General features: G+C 40.5%; 1 protein-coding gene across 5 annotated transcripts in view; it reads left to right on the forward strand.

Annotated features, from left to right (window-relative positions):
- Positions 1–20,390, forward strand: part of RARB (retinoic acid receptor beta) — a 316,375-nt gene that overhangs the window by 120,984 nt on the left and 175,001 nt on the right. For all 5 annotated transcript variants that reach the window (XM_079299660.1, XM_079299661.1, XM_079299657.1 and 2 more), the window contains one exon: positions 6,498–6,996. In XM_079299660.1, coding sequence (XP_079155786.1) covers positions 6,819–6,996 — 178 coding nt within the window. In that variant the 5' untranslated portion in view covers positions 6,498–6,818. The remainder of the gene's footprint in view (positions 1–6,497; positions 6,997–20,390) is intronic.

The following is a 20,390-nucleotide window of genomic DNA, read 5'->3' on the forward strand; positions in this document are numbered from 1 at the left end:
TCCCAATAGGATTTTAAAATAAACAGCAATTTCATTAATTATATTAATTATCTCTTAACAATGTCAAGGGAAAAATCCCCAAATAAAACAGAAACCCATTTTGGAAGTGTCAGCTTTATGACAAAAAGGAATTCACAGTCCCCCAGCAGACAGCTAGCTTGCATACCAAGATGCAGGAAAAGTGTCATAGTAAGAGTGTCTTGATTCTGTTACAACAATTTATCTTCCTTCTTTCCATAAGTCTTCCACCTCTATTTGAAAATATGTGACAATTGTGGTTATGGGATGTAAGAGCTACAGATCTGCTTTTCAGTAAACTGACTTTGAAGTTCTGTTTCATGCATTTTCTTTTTTATTCATGCATCTGGTCATATAGAGTGGTTTACTTTTTTTGGCTGCAGACTTGGCAGATACAAAATGCAGATGTTGTTCTTCTGACTTAAGCTGCTATTTTAAGCTTTTTGGCCAGTGGTTGGAAATTTTAGGTTCAGTTGTTTATTTGCTTATCATCAAAGTGGTTTTTGTCATATAATTCATATACGAGTATTAGCTTTCTGTGTTTACTTTCAGAGTTTGAGATTAAGGGTATGGACTTTTTTTTACCCTTTACTTTTTTGAACCAGCATGCTCTTTTGATTAATAATACAGTAGAATATGTTATGCTTCAGAGAGCTTTTATTTGCAAAGAAACTCCCCCCCCAAAAAAAACCAACCCAACCAAACACCAGTCCAACCCTCACGTTGTGCTGCAGTGCTTTCCCTTTAAGAAAACCATATCTCTCTCCAGATGCCTGCATCTCTTTGATACAAAAGGGTACACTAAGTTCCATCTATAAACAGAATCCACTAATTAAGAGTAATTGCTTCGGAGATTGGTACAGACTATTCAGCATCAGATGCATGTTCCTCTCAGATATCCATTAGCCTCTAATAAGATAATGCAGATGTGCCAGTCTGTTTCCTGTTTCCTTCTATTGTACCTTTATTGCCGTATATGGACCAATGGGATGGGCTGAACAATAAGTGGATGTCCTTTTGCTCCCAGAGCCCTTCTCAAAGGAATGTTTGTTATTAGATTGCTTTTTCTGTTTAGTTTCACATCACTATGCTAATAAAGGAAACATAACACTCCAAAGGATTTTTTTTTTTTTTTTTTTTCCTTCCTTCGCGGTAACTAGTTTATTGTTTAATTAAATCTTGTTGGATAGCCACAAAAACAAAAATGCAACATCTCACAGTCAGTGAGAACTGGTACAGAATGGACTACAGCCTCTTTATGAAATAAAAGTTTCCATGCATTTTTAAGAGTTTAAAGGCAATGTGGTTATCGTGTTGCTGCATCTGACTGATTTACACTTGAGTCGTGCTAAATCTGCTGAATTATTCAGTACTGCTGAATGCAACACCATCAGCCAGCATAATAGAAAGCATATGCATAATCAGGGATTTCAATACAAACTATACATTAAATACAGTAAGGGCTCTCAGAACTTGACTTGTTTTGAAAACAGCATTAGACTATGTCTCGAAGCCAGCTAATAAATAAGAACTGTCCCTTGGGATAAACAAGTAATATATTGTTGAAATGTTTTATATGCAGAATTTCTCTGAAATTGTTTTTGTTGCTCTGAGAAGAGTAACTTGCCTCTCCTGTGTTACTGCCCAGGCTGCCCTCCCAGTCCAGAGGTTCCTGTTTTAGCCTAAGATTTAAGGGAGGGGCGGGGGGTTTGGAGTTGGCAGGAAAATGGGAAATGAACTTAGAAGAGACTTCCTCTGTGACCCTGGAAACTTTGGGGACAGCAATGCTGTAAACCAAGGGCTTGAAGAGGCAAATTCCCAAGTGCCTGGCTCTGAGCAGAACATGTTCCTTGTGTTGGGGTGCCTCTTCTGCATTCCTGGCTTTGTTCCCCAGTTGTAAGGGAAGAGCATCAGCAGTTTGCTGTGGCAGAAGGGTGTAGGGATGGCAGATTTAGCTGAGAAGTTTTCTGGATGCTACATCATGGATATCTTAAAATGACTACTGAATTTCAAACATTACCATAGGTAGGGCAGAACTCCCCACTGACCTTTTCAGAAGTGAGGGAAGGAAAAAAAGACGAAAATCCTACTTTACTTGCAATGCTGACATCTTAATTCCCTGCTATGGCTAGTGAGAGGGGAGGAAGAGGAATGTGGACTTGGGGTGTTGTTGGCAAAAGGGAGGACAGAGAGTAACCTTCCTACTGACACAGATTAATTAGCCAAGACTCCTGCCTTGGCTTCTTGCCTGTCCAGCTGTTGATGTGCATCAAAGTCACCTGAACACCAAAGGGATTTTAGGAATTCAAATAAATCTTATACAAGTGAAAAATTCAGAAGTATGAGTTATGTTACAGTAATGCCAAATATTGTTACCAAATGGAAGTTAAATAGCAATATAGGCTCAATACATTTAATATCTTTTAGGAGAACTGACAGATGTCTGAAGAGTAAAGCTGTTTTCTGTAGTTAAGCCTGTGCAAAATGCATGGGAAATTAAGAGACAATAAGAAAAGTTGGGTTACTGTTTATCCAGTAAAATTTGGAGCTTACATGTGAAAATTTGTGGTTTTAAATTTCTGCCCTGCTGCACAAACACTGAGAAGAAAGGTGGAAGAGACAGATATACCTGCTGCATTAACTGCAGCTGATAAATATTCTGCTCTGCTCTGGAGCTACTGTAGCCTGCTTCCCCTATGGCCATCTGCTTTACCACTGAAGTCAAGTCAATAAAATACCTGTAAAAACCTAAAGGGAGGAGGCATATGTTCTATCAAAGAAGAGTCATTGGCCGCTGTTCAATGCAAAGTAGTGCACAGTGTGATCATCTCTTGGTGAACCTTCAAAGGAACTTTTCTGTATGATCCTTTTCCATACTGCTTGTACTAAAGGCCTTGTACTCATGAACAGTCACTAAGGAGAAGGCTATGGAAGGGGATTTTCATTGTATGCTGAGGAGATCCTCTGAAGTGCCTTGGTGACTGCAATTTTCTGAAAATTTTGCCTTCTGCCTCCAGGGCAGAAATCCATGTTGCTGCATCACGTGAATGGGTGGTCATCCACCTTCAAGGTGACTCTGCAGTCAGTTTGGCTTCTTGGTTAGTCTTCAGCTGTGGTAGCTGGCTCTTCCCAACCCATTTAGGGTAAGCTCATCAGCTGTGGGATATTTACCATACCAAGTGACAGCAAAGGAAAATCTCTTTCAAAAAGCTGACACCCGTGCAGTGTTTTGAGCTATGGTACAGGTTTAGTTAGGCAAAAGAGATATTTTCACCTTGGAATCACATGCAGCCTAGACATCTGTGGCTGATGTCCCCTGCTAGGTTCTCATCAGTGAGTTCAGGGATGTGAATGTGTCCATCTGGCGATACATTAGTGAAATGTGTCATGGGAGTTGTGCCACAGAACTGGTGTGAATGGGAAAACTGATTGCTGGGTTTCCTGTTCTGCTGCAGTTTCTACTTTGGGATGTCCTCTGCTGTGCAGTGCTGGAGGTAATGGGTCTGTAATCTCTGTTAGCAGAGCTGGTGACTTGAAGTTCCTTGGTAACCACAGAACATGAGTGGATTTGCTTCTTTACAAGAAGCTGGAGTTGCTGATATGTAGCTATCTGCCTACAGTTTGCTCCTTGACCATAACACAGATGTGGACAAGTTGTGGTGCTACCAAGGGACACAGCTTGGAGTCAAATGATACACTGCTAAGAGTATCATTACTTTTACACGGTCTTCTCCCACTGCCTATGGAAAGTAAATGTCTGAAGAACTCTGAAGAGGAACAATTTCTGAAGGCTTATGTCTAGCTCAGATATCTGCAGGAAATTTCTGGCCATGAATGGTGAAAGGAAGGTGATTATTGACTAAGGCAAGAAAAACTTGCTTTCATGCAGTAATTTCAGTTTATAATTAAATCTCATGTAAAATTATAAACACACAAAACTAAAGGGTTGTTTTGCAAAACCTACTTTTGGCACCGTTAAATATATGTATTTGTATACTGAGGAGCTATAATACCACTGTGTTCTGTCATCACCAACTCCATAACAGATCATGTTCCTTCAGTAATGAAGAAATGACCAAAGAGTTTTCCTGAGTTCCTTTTTTCCCCCTCTGTGCTGAAGGAGTTGCTTTTTTCTGAATACTTTTCCCTTAAATATGCAAATATATCTGATGTGGTTCTGGGAACATTTTTAAGTTATGATGAGCTCTGCATTTTTCTGGCTAATAGAAATATAATTGAAGGTATTAGATAGTTTTATAAGATGAACTTTGTTTCCAAAGCCCCACATCATTTAAAAATAGATGACCTTGTTCTGTGCTTAATTTAATGTGCACATTTTTAGGGCTGGTATTCATCAGCATCCCTCTCCTGTTCTTATTTTTGCAAACACTTAGATGTGTGATATTTTTGCTAGCTTTTGTGAAATTACTTTATAAAACTTTGCGTGTTCCTTTGATACTTGACTTTCCTTGTCTCTTAAGCTTTGTAGAGACTTACCAAGGTACAACAGGCACCAACAATGATTCATCTAATTTTGTGTTGCTCAATGTATTTTAGCTGCTGGGGCCCCCTCAAAAGACCTGCCTGGTTTCACTGGTCTCCAGGCATGTGGTCCTTGGCCAGCAGCTGTGTCTTCACTTGCTGCATCCCCTTCTTGCAGCCTCGTCTCTGCATAAGTTCGCCTCCATTAGCATTAAAGGCATTTTGTGCATAATTTACACAGTTATCAAAGACTTACAAGCTCCATTTCAGCTATCCCCAAGCAGGCTGCACTCAGCAGAAGCTGCTGTCTGATGACACACACAGCTGGTAACCTTTGCTGGTATTCCACACAGAGCAGAAACACTTCACTGCTCCCTGACAGGCAAACATATGCATCCAAGTTGAGTTTTTTTTCCTTTCTTCTCCTTGCTCATTTGAATTCTTACCGACAACTGGTGCCCTGAGTAGCAGCAGTGATAGTCAGTGCTGCCTTGTCATGGTTTTCCTCCTCTGTCGTCTGTTTTGCTTCGTGACCTTGACACATCATTTCACTGCTCCTTTATTTTCTCACCCAAAAGTCTCCTCTTGCCTTTAGTTTCAGGCTATAATTTCAAAGAATTACAGATAAAAGTGCTATATAGTGGTGGATGTGGTTACTGATCACTGATTGTGGCAGATGCAAGAGCGTAGCGCATTGTCTCACTAAACAAAGCTTTAGGCAGCTGTGGTTGCCTCACTCTTGGGTGGCTGAGTTTGCTCTGTGGCTCCTTCTGCAGTATGTGTTGGAGGAGATGAGCAAACTGCTCGTGCAGGGTGAGCTCAGGAGCTGGCTGCAGCACTCACTTTTGCCTGGAGCATTGCATGAGCAGCTACAGGAGCAGTGTTTGCAATATGGAGCATTGGAGCCTTCCCAGTGCTGCATCTCTCAGGACACCAGCAGTACTTACTGGTGTGGCACCAGCAGCTTGATCCAGAGTCCACCAGCCCTTTGCTGTACCTAGACATGGACAGCTATAGTGGGAGCAAATTTCAGGGAATATCAGAAGAAGTGTCGTGTTCTCAGCCTGAGGATTTTGGTACAGAGCCTGAAAAATGAGGACCCCTTGAAAGGTGGCAGCTGTTTGGGTGAAATGCTGAGGAAGGTGTATGTAGCTCTGGATGACATTGATGGTGGTCATGACAGCAAGCAAGTTCTCTAGCAGAGCACAGGAGCAGTGTATTGCAGTGTATTGACTCCTGCCACTCACTCACTCACTCACATTTTGAAATAATGTGTGCAGTTCCTCCTACCCCTCAAAAAAAAAAAAAAAAAAAAACCAAGAAAAAAAGTAAACTGTTAATGAGATGTTTCCTAAGGGATAATAAACTAACTATGCTTTGTGAAAACAGTCATTTTTAAAACAATTACTGCTTTAACAGCCCAACCCAAAATCACCTCAGTGCCTGCCTGAGCCATGGCACTGAAGAGAGTTGAGAGTCTTCTCAGTGCCAATCCTTCTGTAGCTTTTAGGTGGACATTGAAAGCTTTCATACACGTTTTTTTAATATAATTTGTGTTATATTGTTATATATTATATGTGTATGAACATATAATTTATGTCATATATTCATACACATACGTTTTCATACACAGGGAGATGTTTCATAAGTTGATTTTTTTCTCCCCCAACATCAATATTTCAGGTAATTATTGATGCATTGGTTTTAAATCTGGAAGTTTTCACAAGACTGGGTCACACCAGAAAGAGCTTTTGGTGTTGCATATTGTGCAGGGAAATCAACTTAATGGGTGTTCTGCTGTTAGCTTTTGGAATAGGGTGAAGTCCTAGGTAAATATCAAGCTGACCGCATGGGGTACTGATATATAAATTGTAATTTAACAAAAACAACAATGAGAAAAAAAGATTATTCTATGTGCATATTAAAAAAAGTATATTTTAATCAATATACATTGTTTTCAATACAAATAATCAATATAAATTGTTTTCTTCCCCCAGACTGTGTCAGTATGCATCTGTAGAGAGCAACTGTGCTCCCAGAGAAACATTTGGATAAACAACTGGACTGCACCCTAATACCAGTGAGAAGACTTTCTATCTCCAGTCTGCAGAGCAAGGATGTCCTAGAAGAGAGAACAGTAGGAAGGAGTGATGAAATATAGGATAGACCTGATCTAGTGAATTACCTTTTCATCATCACACAATCCAGCTTAAGCTGTATCTTCAGGCTTGACATCCCTCGTCATTCATAATTTGAGGTATCCAATTTGCTGGCCTGGAGTGATGCAACATAATATTTGTCCACTGTGAGGTGTTAACATGACAACCAGCAGCCGCACATGTCCAGTACCGGCCGTGAATGGACATATGACTCACTATCCAGCAGCACCATATCCCTTACTTTTTCCTCCAGTCATTGGTGGACTGTCACTACCTTCCCTCCATGGACTCCAGAGTCACCCACCAACTAGTGGATGCAGCACCCCGTCACCTGCAAGTAAGTGCTTGGTATTAATACCTTTTATTGACCAGCTCTCCTCTAATAAAGACTGATCGTGTTCATTCTGGAATTATATCAAGAGTGATTGCAGTTGCTCATCCATGATGTATTTTACTTGGGCAAAGAGCATTCATTTGTTTTGAAATACCATTTTCACTTCCTCTTGTTTTTATGAAAATTAACAGGCAACTGTATGGCATGCCAAAGCTGTGGAAATCAAGAGTAGCAAAACTTGCTATACATTTTGGTATATCCTGCATTATAATATTAGCTGCAGAATCCAGTGTTGCTTTTAAAGACAAATTGATCTTTTTGTAATCACGAATGGCAATGATACCTCAGTACAGAACTCTCTGAAGTTGCACAGTTAATAAAACTGCTTTCGTTTTCTTCCATAAGTAACTCTTTTCTTCATGTGCAGCTTCTGAAAAGCAGCCCAGTGGACAGCTGGTCGCTGTGATCTGTCTGTGGCTGCAGAATGAGCCCTTGAGTCTGTGGCTGAGTTTCTGTTATGGTTTAACCCGAAATAGCAACCGACTGTACAGCTGCTCTCCCACATCTCCTTTCCCCCATAGTGGGATGAGGAAGGGTATCAGGGGGAAAAAAGGTAAAACCCATAGTTTGAGATAAGAACAAGTTAATATTGAAGTAAGATGTAATAGAAGAATAGGTGTAATCAAAAGGGAGGCAACAAAAAGAGAGAAGTAAAACCCAGGAGAGACAAGAGATGTCACTACAGGTGGTGAGCCATCAGCAGCTCCTGGCCACCTCCCTCCACTTTATATACTGGAGATAGTATTTTACCTCATGGAATATCCACTGGGCCTGTTTGGGTCATCTGTCCTGGCTGTGCTCCCTCCCAGCTCCTTGTGCACCTCCTCACTGTTGGAGCACAGAGAAATGAAAAGCCCTTGACTTAGAGTAAACACTACTTAACAAAGTGATGCTTTAGTTGATGCTATCAACATTATTCTCATACTCAGTCCCCAAACCACAGCACTCTACCTGCTTCTAGGAAGAAAATTAACTCTCTCAGCTGAAACCAGGACAGTTTTACATGCAGCACTGCTGAGTGCATTAGCTGGGCAAAGCTTTTTCTTTGCCTTATGACAAGTATGCTTTCTGCTTGGTCTTAGTTTTATGTATGTTTAAGTGGCCCTAAACAAAGTTGTCCCAGGTATAAACTTTTTAAGTAGGATCACTTAAACAAGATACATGTTTGGAGGTCTTTGCACTGTTGTATTTATTACCCAGGAAACCCAGATGTATATAGCTTTGCAGATCAGTTTGTTGTTGAAGTTGCTTGTCTAAATCTATTACTACAACTGTTGGACATGAGGAGTCTTGACTAAACAGCACATGTGTGGAACAAAGCACTTTCTACTAAAAGAAAAGGTGACCCTGGTATGTCTTTCAGAGAGTTCTTTACAGAAATCTCACAAAGTTTCTGCTCCAAACTTCAATGGGAAGTCACAGTGAAGACAGTACTTCTGAAGAGTGAAGTTGTAGGTTTTGTTCTGCCTGATACTAATTCTGGCTTCATGTCTCACATACAGATACTGGAATGTTGTACAGTCTTGAAGTAAATTAGTAAGGGGTTTTTTTTAGTTGGTTCTTTTTGTTTGTTTGTGGTTTTTTGCATTTGTTTATTTTTTCCATTTGTGTGGAGAATTTTCATTCAGTCACATATGTGAAGGACTATAATTGTGTTAGGTTTTTATTTGCCCTGTTCTATTGCAAATTGTTTGTCTTTATTGGAGATGAGAAACAAAACATCCAGAAGGTCTACAAGTAACTTAAATTTTCCAATCCTGTTAGAAAACATCCTGATTGTTTATCAGATTACCATCCTGAATTTACCCCACACTACTTCAGGAATATTCACCTGTTGAAGAAATAGTTTTATTAGGAAATGAGAATATTTTTTGAGGCATAGGTTGGTAAATATGAAAATTGTATCATCAGTGATGCAGAGTTTTTCTTCACTATGAATTATTCCTGTAGAATTAAGACTGTGTTGCTGATGCATTATTAATGATTAATAAACCAACCAGTGCTCAGCCTCTCAGAAAAGTGCTGCTTAGTATGAATTTCTGTCAATATGCAAAATAAGTGACTACTTCTAAATCTTGAGGTTGTGTCTTTATGCCCTGGTCTCAGCATTTTCAGGTCAGTATTTTTGTGGAGGTGCTTTGCAGCTCTGGGTCTCTGTGGCTGAGCACAAAATCCTGGCAGCTGTCATGTATAGCTCAAGGCAATAGTGTTTGCAAATACCAGCTAAAATTGGCAAGATAGGAAAGAGGATGAATGAGAATTTTTTTTGAGACACAGTCCACTGCCAGATGACTCTTCTGGTTTGCACTACTCTATTTTCTTACCTGTACTGACAACACTCTGTCTTTAGACTCCTGATTCTGGAACTTGAGGATTATATCACTGGATTTATGGACACAAGTTCTTGGAAGCCTGCAGGTTGACCTTTTGGTTGTATTTCAGGGCTCTGTTCTCCATTGTAGATTTTGTTTGTTTATTTGTTTGTTTTCCCAGTGAAGCCACCCATAGGCCAAAGTCAGTATGATTGATGGGCTCTATTAAAGTTAGAATTTATGCTGTGTGGTGAAATAATATGGAACTCTCCTGCAAAGACCTGAAAAAATTAAAGGTTGGCCAAACCAGCGCTCTTTACATGCTTGAAGCTATTGTCTCATTTATCTTCCAGATTCTTTTCATTCATGTAAAATCCAATAGAAATTATTTTACATAACAGGAATGTTATAAAGATCTCTTTAATCTTTTTAAAACAATGTTGTTCAACAGCTTTTGTTCAAAGTTAGCGCCATTTGAGCTTTTGTATTAGTGTTTTATTTTTTTTCTGTCTTGGTTTTAGACTTTTAATGATGGCAAAATAACCTCATACCAAGTTGCATTGAGTTGCATTAGATATCCTAATCTACAGTTGAAGCAGGTATCTCCAATCCCATTAAACAGACAACAGTCCATCTTAGACACAGGAATTATGTGAGCACAAGGGGCTTGCCATAAATGCTCAGGATGGAGTGATTTAGTTTCATTGATGTTAATAATGCTGTTGCCTCTGTGACCTGTGACTCGGCTTCTGTTTTTATACTGAGATACATAGTGCAAAACGCTTCATAATTGGCGGTCTGGTCGCAGTGCTGGAGAGGTCAGAGATGGCAGAACCCACTTGTACGGGTACGTGAGCGATGTGTCAGCGCGAGCGAGACCACGGCCAAGGGGATCGTTACTTTCGTGGAGTGGGATTGATTTACCTCCTGCTGTGCTCCCCCATGGAGCACAGAGCAGACACCTTCACTCCTGACATCAGGTGGCACGCAGGCTTCCCTGGCCACATTAATGAATGAGGAGTTTCTTCTGCACTGCAGAGATGTTTTCAGGAGGTTACTGCTTAGATAGTTTAGAAATAGTGAGAGAAGGCAAAACTAGGGGCATTCCTGGCCTTTTTGGGTCAGGCACCAGCTTGTTGTAGACTAAGAGGTTTTGCTTCTTTGCCAGACTGGGACCAGCTATGGGAAATGGGTGAAAGTCCTGCAGAGTCTAACATGTTTGCAATAGGAAAATCATAGTACACTTGTGAAATATTTTGGGGAGGAATAAATAGATATGGGCAAATATTGTTATTTGATATTTCATTAAAGTGAAAACACCTTAGGTTCAGGTGAGTAGTAGTCACACAGGCAATTTTTGCAGATACAAGTGTGGTGGTGCTTTCCATCAGCCCTGGAAGAAGGGTCAGGGCCCATCTGGCCATCATGAGACCTAATGCTGCTGCTAGAGGTCAGTAAGGCAACTGCCACAATGTGAGGACACCAGCTTTGGAAGAGTTTACCTTCTTTATAAAGCATCTGTTGAGGCTGTAACAGGCACATTTTAATTTACAGAAAAAGATTAGTTATAAAAATTAGTCTTACCAAAATCCCAAACTCCAAGAAAACCCCCCTAACCAAGAGAATCACCACCTGGAATTTGAGAAGAAGATATGTAAAAGCTGCACAGATCATTGTAGTATATCCGTGGAGTTGAAAACTGAGTGAGGAAAAAGTTACTTTTATGTTATGGCTAATGGAACTGCAAGGCTCACAGCGATGTTGCAGTTTCACAAGCAAATATCAGCATGGGGATGATGAAGCCCTGCTGGCTGTTTGTAGAATATCTTTGCAAGACTGGTTCCTATATCATAACTTCATCAGAATGAGTTTTACAGAATTAGTTTAACATGGCTAGATATCACTGCATAACAAAGCCCATTGGTGTGAGCTGGAGGAAAAAGCTTAATCTGAGCTAATGCTGTGATGAAAGGAATCCCTGAGTGTATCCTAGATCAAATTTGAAAAGGGCCTGAACAATAACCACAGTGGGAGCCCCTAAATAATAAAACACTTTGTTTGGCATTTATTCCCCTTCTGCTTGGATTGACCATCTGCTTGGACGAGGTGATTTGTGTAGCTCATGGTATTTGGTAGGAGCACCCCCATATTCTACCTCTGACCCCCACCCCACATTTTGGTCCTCAGGTTGCCAACATGAACCTTCAAATCCTTGATATCCCCACTTCCATTTCTTGCAAGGGAGGAATAGGAGTAGCTTGATAAGGGTCAGGGAAGAGCAGTCAGTCTGATACAAGAATGTCCTGGAGTTTATAAAAACTTAGTAAGGTTGCTTCATCCAGATAGCTTGGAAAAAAATAATCTGTATGTGTTATTTAGAGGACTGTTGGGATGCCATGGAGAAAATTCCATATTAAGGTCACTCATTGTATTTCAGCCAAGCTTTTCTATCCTTTTCTGTCTGGGGCGTTTTAAAAGTGTATTGTAAAGAATAAAGAACTTAATGTTCTGTTTTATGTAAGTCTTCGAAATATGAGAAAATCTATGAAAAGTAAGATCATCTGAGAATTCAAAGAGGTAGAAAGGAAGTACCTACAACATTATTTCTAGGTTGTGCTATGTAAATAGTAATTATTTTATTTAGTAGTCAGTATTGCATACCAGGCTTTTCAGACATGCTCTGGACAGGCAGATTGTTGTTTTGGGCATTGTTTTCTGCTGGAATTGTTTTTCCTCTCATTAATGCAATTATTTACTACTTGAACATCATCTTAAAGATTGCTTGCTTTGTTTTTCTCCCCCCTCCCTGGGAAGTGGATTTTCCACTTTTATATTTTTAAAAGTACAGTTAAATCCAGTGTAACTGGTATAGTACTGCAAGATATTTTTGCCAGCCCCACCCATTGCAGGAATTCATTTACTTTTCCAGTCCTGTTGTTAATCATTATATTGACACAGAAAGTCCTCCCAAAAGCACTCTTTGGCAGAGTGCATTAAATATGAATAGCAGATATTCATTACGATGTGTTGCCCCCAAGAGAACTCTAAACTATCTGCACTACTCATGAGCAGGCAAATACACTAATTCTCCAGCTATTCAAATTATTTTCAAATAGTTTAGTGTGTCTCTAATAAAAACAAGAATGTCTCTGTTTCCCTTAATTACTCGGAAGGTCAAGGACTCCCACATCTCACTTTACTTCACAAAATGGGGAATATTCCTGTTGGAGATTGGAGTATGATTAGTACATGATGGATTTTCTTCCATTGGCATAGTTACTGAGGCAAATGCTATCTATAATGGAAAAAAAAAAAAAACCACCTCATCACTCTTTGGCTTTCTGGAATTATCTAAAATAGTATTGTAATAGTTGTATTGAATTAGGAAAGAAATATATTAATCAACCTTGTCTGATTATGTTGTTTGAGGGTTTTTTCACAGTGTCTAATCTTAGTGTACCTGTCTTCCTTTTTTCCAGTCTTGTCTCCCTGGGAAAGCTTGCTGTGTGGTCATTCATATGTATCTGCAATTTACAGATGACTTTCAGTGTACCTACTCAGTGCATGTGTTGTCCATCATTATAGGAAAGGCAGAACATGTGTTTGCATTCAGAAAGAGGGGGGTAAACAGAACATGAATCTCAGATTTCTTAGCCACAGCCAATGCTGTCAAGTTTGAGGAGCAATGTCCAGATGATACCCTGCAGATACCACTCATGACCCTGGAAATCACCATTTTTTTCAGTTCTTCCTTTATGTCATGCTGTGGATTTTTTCCTGGTGGAGCTCTTTATGTAGCTTGAAACCACCCATGCTTTGATTACCTATCAAAAATTTAAACTTTCATTTTCATGTTAGAGCTTCTTTTTCAGTATTGCCACTTTCAAATAAACTAGAAGCTCCTCTCTGCTCAGTGCAGCTGGTGACTCCTGCCACTCCCCTGCCCTGCCAGGGTGGGTCCTCAGCACCCTGTGGATGCAGCCCACTTCATATTTTAGTGGGCAGCATGCTCATCTGTGAGAAATCAGTCTGGGTGTGTACGGACAGGAATTTACTTCCTGGGAGGAAGCCAAATTTAGACATTTTCCCTGCTCCCAACAAAATGCCTTCTTACCTAAGGCAGGGAATGTGTTTCTGAGGAGTATTGCAAATGACCTTCTCCTCTGCGCTGGCTCAACAAGAATAACTCCCAGTAGCTCCCAGTACTGGGGTATCAGGAATGAAGAGTGAAGGGCTTGTTGCAGTCCCCCATTTTTGGTTCATTCGGGGCAGCACGCAGAGTTATTTCAATGTCTGATGTGTTTCCAATCCAAATCAATAGTTGCAATCTTCTGAAATTGCTAATAGTGTGATAATTCATGATACTAAAAAGTCAACATAAGCTTTTGATTTGCCATCTTTCTGTCTGAAGGTGCATGTTTAGCAGCTAATCATGTCATTTTTGCTATGTGAGGAGAGTTTCCATTCAGTCATTTTGCTGTGTTCAAAAGGCAGGTCACTGTGTGGATTGGGGGGGATTTTGTAAATACCTTTTTGTTCTCCTTTTGTGAACTAAAACGGGCCTTTTATTTTGCCTCAGAGCTGGTCTTGGTAAGACTTTCCTCATTAAGTCTACTTGAATTGTGAGTTTGTGTTTACTATGTTTTTGCAGTATGTGGTGTTTAATTGGGAAGTCTTATTTAAGATTCGGACAGGGACAGATTTGTCTTCAGGAGAGATCAATTTATGGTTTTCCTCAGGTAGAATATCTTCCCCTTTTGCCTATTTAGGGAATATGGGGAACAAATTGTGTTATGTGGACTTTTCAGCTGTATCAATGACAACATGTTTCCCATTTAAAATGATAAATACCCACCCTATCTGATGAGCCCTGAAAGGGCAGGGAATCCTTTTTCCCTTCCTTTGTCCTTCAGTGCTCTGTTTCCTTTCTTACTGCCCAGAATAGGCCTACATCAGTAATATTCATAAATGATTTACAAAAGTAATTCCTGTGTAATAGCTTGGGACGTCAAGATTTTATGATGCTGCCAGATGTGCTATCAAACAAAATTATCTGGTTCAAAAAACTTGTGATAAATCTAGTCAGGGAAAATTCCCCAGGGCAGACTCACCCTCTACAAAAGTAACTATATCTCATAAAATTGTTAGATTTGCCTTTACCACATGTTTGAAATCAGATTTAAAGCAACAATTTTATTCATGTCAAAACTTAGGTTTGGTATAAACTAACAAACAGGAAGGACTGGCCTTAAGCAACAGAAAAATCTTTTCCTTTCAAAACACCACGCACACTCAGAGGAAATGTCAGAGTAAATATCAGAAATATTCGGAAAACCAGAACCTGCATCCCTAAGATACTCAACTGTTTTGTCTAGATAATGCATTTTTAGAAAGCAGTCATGCCCTAAATATAGAGGGTCTCACCAGGGCTGGGCTGCTGAGCTCCCAATGGCTGTATCTGAGTACCCTGAGATTGTGCAGTGAGCAGCATCTTCCCTGTGTGTTTGATTCTTCATGGTCTGAGTCAGGGAAGGTGTGTTGGCAGCAAAGAGTGTGTTTTGGCCAGGAGGTTGGGTTTTGGAGGAGGGGAAGGGCTGGAGAGGCACTGGAAGTCCCTGTCTGGCCATACCTCCACGCTGAGGAAGATTGGACAAAGGCAAGGCACCCTTGGCTTAGCTCCACAATTTTATGGTAATCCCTGGTTCTCAGGAAAGCCTGCAAGGATGTTTAGGTGCCTGCAGAAACAAACTTCACAGGTTTAAGTACTTCAGTTATGCCAGAGGAGAAAAAGGTTTTTGAGCATGCTTTTCATCCCTAGTTCAAGGTGTTTGGGAGAGGGGCTGAAAGTCATGACTGGCTGCTGGGAACATCTGGGGCAGAAATGCTGAGTTCAGGTGGTGGAAGAGTTTGGTTCAGCATTTCTTGGAAGGCTAGAGCAGAAGAGGAGAGGTGGGTCTGGAGGCTTGTGATGTGCCATGTCTCTGGGGAATGTGCTTCTGGTTTCAGAGTACTCTGAGATATCTGTGAGACAGCACACCTGCTTACAGCTTCAGCTGAGGTGGAAGTCAGGTAATTCATGCACTTAATAGCTGTGGACCTCCAGACAGAGCTGTGTCTTTGCTATTTTCCAGTGCTGAAGACCAGTCAAATTTGATTTAACCTCAGCATTGGCTTTCCTGAACTTCATATGTTTCAATCTGAGACTTGTACTAAGGCTGATACTCAACTTCTTTTAAGACGTGTGTACTGCAAGAAGTTAAGATGGGCAGAAAAAACCCCAGAAATACTGAGGAAAACTCAGAAAAATACTTACCTCATCCTTATAGGATGCATTTCCTCATCCTTTCTATGGATTGTTTCAGACCCCAGCATGACCACACAGCTCCTGCAAGTGCTGTGAAGACTCTGCCTATGGTCACAACTGGAGATAATTTTTTCCTGTATATGTGTAAAAATTATGTAGTTGATTCTTAGAAATTAAGGCCTTGATCTCTCAGCTACATCAGTAAGAGTGAGCAGATAGTGTTCACTCCTTAAATTTAAGGCCTAAGATGCTTTTCAAAAGCTGGCTTTTACTAAAGATGTATTTTGATATTTACAGTAATGTGGGTAATATAATTTCTGAGATAATGGAGGGGGGCAAAATATAGGATTCTGCAGTTCTCATTTCTCAGAGTTAAAAGTTTTCAGATGCATTTCAAAGCTTCGTAACACAACATTGCTAACTAGAACCCTTTACAACCTGTGATGTTTTTTCCAGTCAATTTTTTTTAATACCTAAAAGTTGGTTTCAATGAAGGAAATGCCAAAAGTCCTTTAAATACAGCTGTAATAGCATTACTTTTTCCTCTCTGTATTTAAAACTAAGAAGAAAGGCATTCTTTACCAGTGCTGAATACTCCAGGGATGAAAGGTGGTGTCCTGTGGCTGCTCTGTGCAGCCTGCAGCTGTTACCAGAGGTTCTGCCCAAAAACCCCTGGGCTCTAACAAACTCTGCAATTTATTTGAGGGAGAAAAAACTTGGCTCCCTTTTAAGACTGGAAGCATCCAAGCCAACAGGCAGAGTGCTGTCCTCACAATCAGGTTCCTGTCAGTGGAAAATGCAGCACAATTTCCTGTGATTTCAGCTGGGCACCGTGGAAAGCAGCATCAGACAGAGGCAATACCTGCCTTTCTACAGCAGAGTCAGTGGAAATCCCCATTCCTTCTGTCCTTATTCCCTTCCTGTCCTCATTCCTCCCAGCCACCAGGCGATACTTGTTTGAGGGTAATGATCCTGGAGAGAGAAGCATGGAGCCCTGAAACGAGGCCACACTGTAAATCTGCGGTTTTTGGGAGAATCCCTCTGCATACCAGCACTACCTAAATGCTATCAGCAAAGGCATTTGGCGGGAAGTGGAACTGAATCATGTAAAGAAATCCATGTGTTATACACTTCTTTTGCATAGCAATTCCAGGATCAAGAGTTCTGCTATTCGAGAAATTAAATCCTGCGAGAATCATTAAAAGTACAGAAATAGTGATGTCATTACAAAATTAACTGGCTATAAACCCGCAGGGTGACATGTCGATTCATAAAGGGAATAGCAAAACATAATGCAGGGCACATCTGCTGCTCTGATTCCTGCAGAACCATCAGCCTATTGGTATCTGCAGACCACTTGAAATTGAACATCTGTTAGAAGCACTCAAAAAACCAGCAGGAGAACCTGTACACCTTGCAAAATGCTTTGCTGTCAGTAACATCATAGTTTCAATAGTGTATTCTTACAAAAATTGTTATAAGTCCCCTTCAAGTCCTAGATCTTCCTGGCATTGTTTCTTAAATAGCGACAGCATGAGTAATAGTAAAAATAACATGGACTTTTGAAAAGACTTTCCTAACATTTTTATTGCTTTTTATTTATGGTACCACTGCAACATGCAGACTGCTATAGAGTCTTCAAACAAAGACGGATACAATCTCTGTTCCAAGTAGCTTGGAATCAAGAAAAGGAAGATATATGAAGAGTAAGAGAAAAGGACATGACTTCTGGGCCAAGGGAAGGAGGTGAAGAAAGGCTCGCATCCTGGAAAGGGGAAGCTGAGTTTGAGGCTTTAAGAAAAATGCTTGGATGCTTAGAAACAAGACAGCCTGTGGAGACTGGCCTGCCTCTTGTGAAGACCAGCAATAAGATACTGCAGTGCATCTCACAAAACCTGTGTGCATGGTGGACAGTCAATTAAGTATTGTAATTTAACTGTATCTTCTTAACTCTTACCCAGTCAAGATGACAGCGTATTTCTTCAAGCTGCATGGTCAGGCAGAGTCCAACTAATTTGCAATTTTCTTCTGTTTAGCGAAACCAGAAATATATTTAAGCCACAGAGAGAAAGATTTCACTATTGATTAGCAGGGGTGGGTGTTGCAAAGTGACCTGACAGACATTTGGAATGCATCAGCTGCCTCATGGTGCAGCAGCCAAATATCTTGAAGCACAGTTTGCTCTCTTTCACTTTTATTGCTTGCAGAAGAAGCAAACTCTGCCAGGGTGTTATTGGAAGGGATGTTTGCCATTTCAATATGTAATTACTCACACAAACCTGATGAAAACATGTTGCAATAGCTTTTATTTTTAAATAGGTAATGGTATTTACTTGTAGTAAAAAATGAGGATCGTTATAAATTATTTGAGAAAGTGAATTAAAGTGTATAGCAGAAAATGCCTTGTTTGTTTCAGATGTATTCCCCATTTCAGTTTTTTTAATAACCAAAGAATTTTTTACCTTGTGTCCAAGCTGGAGCCTTCCATAACCAAAGCAAAGCATACTTGAGGCAGTCCAATACTAGTGCAAGGATATGGAGAGTCACTGACGTGGGCAGTTCAAATGGGGTCTCTGCCAAACCTTTTGTCATTGTTCTGAAGTACTCTGCGTGAGTGCCAGGGGTTTCTAATAGTGCTGAGAATTTTATACAATGGACAGCCCAGAATTAAAAAGCCTAATGAAGTGTACAAAGGAAGAGCATTGACACTAAACCCAGAGTGACATATGTGCATTTTTCTTCTCCTGAGATATCGTTTGGTGATCCATTTTTTAATCATGAAACTTCTTTGACTGGCCAGAAGACTCCACAATGATAGTTCCAAAAAGAAAGCAATGAAATGATAAGGACTGTGTGGCCCTGTTTTGTAAAGTTTGTCTCTTTTTGATGGGGAAAAAAAAGTTAAAATGTTTCAGGGGATGTTAATAAAATTATTAAAGCTGCTCTCCAACAGCTGCAAGGACACTGTGGAGGTGGTGCTTCTCCTTTTTCATCAGGGGTAGTAAGCACATTTTGGGTCTAGCAGATTTATTCTCTTTGGACAAAAGAGTAATTTCAGGGTCAGATCTGTTGTTTGAGGCTGGAAAAGTGGAGCTATATCACAGAAGGAATCCAATACCCGAAGTCCCTTTCCTTACCTGAGCTTTAAGTCACAGTCCATCTGCTCATCACACAGGAGTTCTCCCTTTAATCATTTTCTTTATTTTCTTGTCTCTGCAAGTTGTCTGATTGTGTCTGTTTTTATTTAATTGATTTATGTGGTGTTTGTGTGCTTCTGTGCTTTTAATTCCATACACTGAATTACAGAAAATGTTTCTGCTCCCTCCTTCCTTGCTGAAGGAATTACTTTGTATGTATTCTCAGAGTGGAAGGGTGGCATCTTCAGTGAGATGTTGTGTTTGCAGTGAGAGGGATTCAGAAGTGGTTTTTTAGAAGGTTAGGCTGGTTCTTGGCAGACAAGAAAAGGGGGAGCACAGTCTGTCACAGGGCTCATGCCTGGATGATGGCACAGGAGCTGGTTCCTGGGATATGATGTGAAACAACTTGTGAAAATATGGGAGCCAAGGAACAAATTCACCTTCTACATTTCTCTGAGATTACACCAGCCAAGGGGTGCTCTTCACCTGTTCTGCTGAGCACTGGTCATTCCAGAAGGGTAACGAAGAAGGTGTTGGAGCCATGCTGCTGAGTCACATCACCTTTGAGCTTCCAGTCACAAGGTTGATGGTAAGCGTGTGTGACGATTTGCAAAAAATGCTGATCCTTTGCAATTGGCTATCGGTCCGGAAAGTTGGGAACCATTGACCTAACGTATGTCTCTAAGGTCAGGTAGACCAATTTCCAACAATTTGTGCCCAGGATCAGACATCAGCCAGCTAGGAGCAGCATGAAGAAAGGTTTCTGTCACAATGAAGTATCACTTCTTCTTAGGATGGACTACTTTCTCCTTATTTTTCCCCCAGAATGCTTATTGTGCCTGACCCGGTTTCAGAATATCTTGTATTTTTCAAGACCCAATAATACTTTGGATCAAAATTGTATACTAAAATAGATGTCACAGGGTGAAAGTGGCTCCAGTGGGTTTCTGATCCAACAAGGGGCAAATTTCTTTGTGAGCCTGTTAATCACTTTAAACAAAATTGCTCCCCAAGTCATTTGGAACCACATGTTCACCTCTGTAGTTGTGTGTGTCTGTGCAGGAAGTAAATAAAATCCTGCTGCCTTGCTGGGTGGCTCTCTGCATGAACATCACTGACAGGGTTGGGTCTGTCCATCTCAGTGTAGGTCTTTGCAGAATGACCTTGGTCTGGATGGCTGTGCCAGTGTTTTTGTGTTCAGGAGGTACATTGTTCAATTATTTTAGAAAATGTTCGTCTCGGTCAGCCCATGTTGTTTCTTTCCTAGTGAAAGGTTATTATTTTCTGTGCAGTGTTTGTGCTGCAGCAGAAGGTCTGGGACGACTGGGAGAAAAGGTTGAAGGAGGGCAGCCAGGGCTGCTAGAAGGATTGCTGGTGTTTCTGAGGGACAGACATTTGTTATAGATTCCCTCTAAGATCAGGAAATGAGTATAGTCATCGTTTTGTAATTAACTGTGAGGGGAAAATCTCGGGAGATGGCTAAAACAGATTTGTCCACTTAGAGCAGGAACGCCGTGACTTAACAGGTGTATGGTGCCTGGGCTGCACTGCTTTGGAGTTCTTCAGGCTTGGCTGCAAACAAAA

Source organism: Erithacus rubecula, assembly GCF_903797595.1.
Source record: "Erithacus rubecula genome assembly, chromosome: 3".
Lineage (NCBI taxonomy): Eukaryota > Metazoa > Chordata > Aves > Passeriformes > Muscicapidae > Erithacus > Erithacus rubecula.